Below are 5,471 nucleotides of genomic sequence, written 5' to 3'. Positions count from 1 at the left end.
GGGGGCCGGGCGGGGCAAGCGGCGGGCGGGCAGGCGGCGGGCGGCGGCGGCGCGGCGGCGGCGATGATGCCGGTGCAGCGCTTGATCTGCTTCTGCAGGTACTTCCTATGGTTCACCTTCCGCCGGGACTTCACCGGCCGGTCCAGCGCCAGCTTGATGTTGCTGGAAGCCGAGTCGATGAAGCTCAGCAGGTCCCGGGTGGCTTCTCTAAAGTCCGCCGCCTCGCCGCCGCCGCCCTCGTAGCCCTTCTCCAGGTCGGCATAGCCCAGGAGCCCGCCGGCGGCGGGGAAGCAGAAGGAGAGGAGGTGGTGGGGGCTGAGCAGCGCGGCGGGCACGGCCATGGCCGGCGGCGAACGCCGCCGCCCCGAGTTCCGACAGAGTCCGCTGGGATGCGCCCGGCGGGCGGCGGCAGCGGCAGAGGGGAAAAGGCGGCGGGCGGGGAAGGAGGAGGAGGAGGAGGGATCAGAGCGGGGCTGGCCCCGGCCCTCCCCGCCTCCCTGCCGGGAGCCCGGGGGCCGGGCCGGCTGCACCCACCAAAGCACCGACCCGGGCGGGAGCGCCGGCAGCGGCGGGGCGGGACGAGCATCACCCCCGGGGCTTGGACACGCCCGCCCTGGGACAGATACGGAGCTCCGCGGGACAGGTGTACGCACACCCCCCGGGACAGGTGCACAGGCATCACCTGAGCAGACACACGCAGGCAGCCCAGGGCAGGTGCACAGCACCCTTCAGACCCCGTCAGTCTTGTCCCCGCTGCTGCAGCTGCTCGGCTGGCAGAAAACATCTTCCTCCGTCTGGGGTCAGGCCCGGCGCTTGCATGGCTCTGGGTGCGAGGGGACGGGGACACGCTCTCGCTGTGACAGCCGCCAGGATACACACACTTAAACTGATTTGTAAAGGATGCTTTTTTTCCGAGCTCATTGATATGCACATTACATGGCGTATTCTCTGTCTAGTCAAGTCCTAAGAAAATTCAGAGCTGTGATCCAGTAGAGATTTCAAATGGCTGGGGTGCAGGGAGTTAAAGTCACAGAATTATGCAATGGTTTGGACTGGTAGGGACTTTAAAGATCATCTAGTTCAACTCCCCTGCAGTGAGCACAGATACCTTCCACTAGACTACCTTGCTTGTGGTGTTGCATGGATTTAGTGAAGCAGCAGTATAAATCTTTCATATAGAAGGTAAAAAAGTTAGTGAAGTGGCCACTTAACAGCTGTTAAGTGGCCACTGTTAACAGCTCCTGAAAGAGCTATCTTGTCTTTTTTATAGGGAAAAGTATTTCAATTTGCCTTCAAAAAACTCTTACATTGCTGCAGAACAACCCTCAACCCAGCTCCAGATTTATGTTCAGTGCTCTTATATGTCCAAAATTAAATGAAGATCCATATCTGATTTGGAATTAAATAAAGTGAGTTTTCATAGTTTGCATCTGTTCATTAGAAATGCAGCAGATTTGTATTGGAAGGAAAAAAACAGAAAGCAAAACTGCAGAAGGAAAGTGAGAGAGACTCCTAGGACTGTAATTAGTGGTAAAATGGAAAAACCAGCCAAATTCACCTCGCTGTGGTTTGAAACACTTGTTGAATGCAAAGCAAGTATTGCAAAGAGAAAAGAGGAGAAAGCACATATTTTGTGAGAGGAAAAGAAGACTCAATATCCTCTACAAAACAGGATTGCTGATTTTCTTGATCTCTCACCAGGTCTCAGCAGGGTCCCAGCGGCAGGCAGAACCTCACAGTCCCAGGCACAGCCTGGGTTCTAGTGCCAGCCCATCTGGACAAGATCTCCTTTGCAAAACTTGCTCAGCTGGAGGCTCCCAGAGTCTCTCTTATTTCGGGACTTGCTCTGAGTGTAACTGTGTAATTGAAGCAAAAGAGCTCCGGTAGGCAGAGGGCTATGGGAAGTTTATGTATCTCTCCATGTCAGAATGAGTATGTCTGCATAGAAGGTGGATTTAAACTACTTATCTCGAGTACAACTGACAGGGATTAACGATCCGAGCTGTTACCCTCAGGCCCTGTCAAGCCCTGTCAAGCTTTGCAGCCTGCTCCGAGCTCCGTTATTGATGGGAAAATGTAAAGAACAACATATACATCCCCTATGTGCTCCACTAGATAGTTTTGCATCCCCTGTGAGGCCACTTTGAACTGCATATGGGTCTAGAAAACGGGGGTCACTGTCCTTCACGGGGTGTGCAGACAGTCTGGGTCTGTTTCTTATGTGAGCAACATGAAATAATTCAAACAGAGCGGCAATGAAGTTGTCCTCAAATTAGCATCCGCTTCAGCATCGTAGCAGCAATATTCCGTAGCTTGTCTAAAGGGTTTGTTAATGAGTCTGGGTGGCATTATATGCAGAGTGGATAAATATCCGGTGGCTCAGATAAAAAAGAGCTGAAAGCCCCAGCTTCTCTTCTGTAAGGCTGAATTCATTCAATTAAACAGCTTTGAGAGCTCAGCTACGGTTTAGCGGGAGACTTTATTACCTCCTAAAACTTGGAGAGTATTAAAACAATTGTCAGGCATGCAAAGGAAAGTTTGCATTCAGTTGTGCTAAGCAGCTGAATTTACATATTCTCAACGAGATCTGGATTTAGAAAGCCTTCATAATTGCATTAAACATGCTTATTCTCTGTGTTCACTCAGGCAGAGCTGATTACCCCGAGTTGGGCAATGCCTGGAGGGAAATTTGCTAAGCCACATGATGTCAACAACTTGTAAAGAAACTTGATTTTTTTTCAAGGAAATAGCAGTTCGGTTATTTCTGAAAAACATCTCTTTTCTAGCAGCTGTATGAGCCTGCGTGTCTTCTGCCTGTGCCCTTTCAGGATGCTGCTCAGCCCACTCGTGGTGACTCTCAGGCCCAGCTGTCCACCTCAGCTCACTAGCAGGGTCTAATGTCCAGGAAATGCTGGGTTTAGACCCACAAAATAGCCCCAACCCCAGGCAAAATTTTGGACCAGATGTCCTTTTCCCTGCACTTTACCCCTAACAGACTGGGGTGAGTGAAGTGGCTGCAGAATTTCTTCCACCACCCCAAAACTTCATCCCACAAGAGAGCACTCAGTGCTTACTAATGGGCTCCAGGGGTTATACTGGTATTTTTTTTTGCACACTTTTGCATAGGAAATTTATCTAGTTTTGTTCATTTTCTTGCTTGTTAGAGGGAGCAGCATCTCAACCACCTCTGGTTGTTGGACAAAGGCTTCTGAGAGTAATGCCCTTGGCATCAAGCTTGGCTTTTTTAGAAAACCAGGGCAGAGTCACTCCGAGAATCAAAGGGAGCAGGATGCCCTGATCACTAATGCTTTGCTCTGGCCATAGATTGAGCTCATGGCCAAACGAGCGAGCCCTTACAAGAAGAACAATTTGTTATCCTTGCAGACCAGGCTGGACAGAAAGGAGAGCAGTTTCCACAATCAAGGAAGCCTTTCAGAGTTGAGGGCTGCGTTACAGTGCCAGCACTTCTGTGGAGCAGCTCCTCACTGGAGCCAGCTGCAGAAGCTCTGTCTGCCCTCCTGAAGCTCATGGAGCCACCCACCTCAGTGTCCAAATGTCCCATCTGGATCCTGCCATGGCAGGGCAGGATCCCACTGGGATTCAGCCTGAAGGAACATCTCACGCTGTGCCTCATCACTAAAAGAAAATAGATTCAGGCTGATATAAGGAAGAAATGTCTTACGATGAGAGGTGTGAAACACTGGCACAGGTTGCCCAGAGAGGTGGTTGATTCCCCATCCCTGGAAGTGTTCAAGGCCAGGCTGGATGAGGCTTTGAGCAAGCTGGTCTTGCTGAAGATGTCCCTGCTCACTGCAGGGAGGTTGGAACCAGGTGATCTTTACAGTCCCTTCCAACCCAAACTGTTCCATGATTTTATGGTCACTAGCAAAACCTTCTCCTAGGGAAGGCAAACCAAATCCAGCGCTGAGCCCAGCTCTCACAATTCACAACACCCATTTTCCTTTCATCACGGCATCAGGAAGGCAGCGTGAAAGTAGGAAAATCTCTGCAACAGGGGAGGGAGGGCTCTATTTTTTTTTTCCCCCTTCCTGGTTGTATGGCCCATATGGTGATGGAGTTATGGGAAAATCTGGCTGCCCAAACAGGTGTCACTGCTCCCAACCTACAGACTCATTTCCTGATCGTGTCTTAATCGGCGAGTTGGTTGTGAAAGTTGATTTCTTGCACATTCTTATATCAGTGGGAATTTCTGCCCTTCCCTGACAAGTATTATAGGCAGCCTTTGACGTACAGCCCTACAGGACCTAAATAGGCTGCTATTCTTTCCCTACACTGAAAGGGAGCTTTGTGCCAGGGATTCATTAAACTGCACTGCACAGCCCTTCATAAATGGGCTCAATAATGAACAGTCGATTTAACTGGAAAAGCTGCTGGAGCTGTTAAATTAAAGGGAAATAAAGTGCACTTCAGGCTCAGTCTGCCAGAAGAAAATGTTGACCTAAAAAAAAAAATCTTTATTTTACTCAATCTCTTGCAAACAGGCTAAAATCTTCAGGAAGTTTATACTCACAACAGTGGGAACAATTTTAAAACACACTGATTTGCTTTCCCACTAATAAAGAAAGAATTGCAACAAAATACTCCATAAAACCAGGAGAGATGAAAGGCATATTCCACTTAAGCCAAATTCAGTCCCCTTAACATGAATTTAATATTTGTATGTACATGCCTCATCCCATCAACTTTATATAAGCAAAGTTTCCACTGGAGCTGAGTTCATAAAGTCATGAGGGAGACACTTTATTTCCAGATTGTCAGTATTTTCTGAAATTCTGTGGTGCTATGCAGTCCAGCCCTTCAGTGCCCAGTTCTGTCATCATGTTGCTCACAGTGCAGTGGTTGTTTTGCCCATGTCAGGTGTGCAGGACGCAGCTGAAAAACATGGGAGACTCCATTTAATCTTCTGGATGAATACAGAAGTCCATCGTTCAGCTGAGTCTGACCCAACTCTTGGTTTTGGAGGAGTAAAATTCCTTATTTCAGTGAGGTTACTCCTGTGTAAACCTGGAGCAGTGAATCAGCTCTTCCATCACAGCCAGCTAACTCTCCTTCATCTGGACAGTTTTAAATCCCGTTCCTCACCTGTGTTCTGTACTTTATGTATGAAATATTGTGAAGAGAAACTGTCTGTGTGATGGTAGACTGGAAGCTTAAGGACAAGAAGATCAGAAGAAGCATGCAATGGGGAAGGGACCATGCCCAAATCTAATTCCTGGGGAAGCTCATCTGAAAAGAAACCTCAGCACCAGCTTTAAAAACTTAGTGTTGCTTTCACATTTCACATTGTAGCTATTTTTTCCTTACGTAAACCTGCTGATTGAAGAAACCCTCATCTTCTTCATACTGTTGTGATTTTTGTTCAGATCTTGTATATAATATATAAGGTGATGGCAGCAGGCTTCCACCTAAATTGTCTATAATTATTTAAAGTTTGATTATAAATTACCTGG

General features: G+C 48.3%; 1 protein-coding gene across 1 annotated transcript in view; it reads right to left on the bottom strand.

The window, feature by feature from the left end:
- FAM181B (family with sequence similarity 181 member B) overlaps positions 1-379 on the bottom strand; it is a 1,761-nt gene extending 1,382 nt beyond the window's left edge. Inside the window, exon 1 of the mRNA XM_041414148.1 lies at positions 1-379. This exon is cut by the window's left edge and continues 1,382 nt beyond it. Coding sequence (XP_041270082.1) covers positions 1-341 — 341 coding nt within the window. The 5' untranslated portion in view covers positions 342-379.
- Positions 380-5,471: the final 5,092 nt, after the last annotated feature.

The sequence above is a fragment of the Onychostruthus taczanowskii genome, unplaced genomic scaffold (assembly GCF_017590055.1).
Source record: "Onychostruthus taczanowskii isolate IOZ18803 unplaced genomic scaffold, ASM1759005v1 scaffold44, whole genome shotgun sequence".
Lineage (NCBI taxonomy): Eukaryota > Metazoa > Chordata > Aves > Passeriformes > Passeridae > Onychostruthus > Onychostruthus taczanowskii.
Note: the sequence above shows the minus strand (reverse complement) of the source record. Positions and strands in the feature narration are given on the sequence as shown.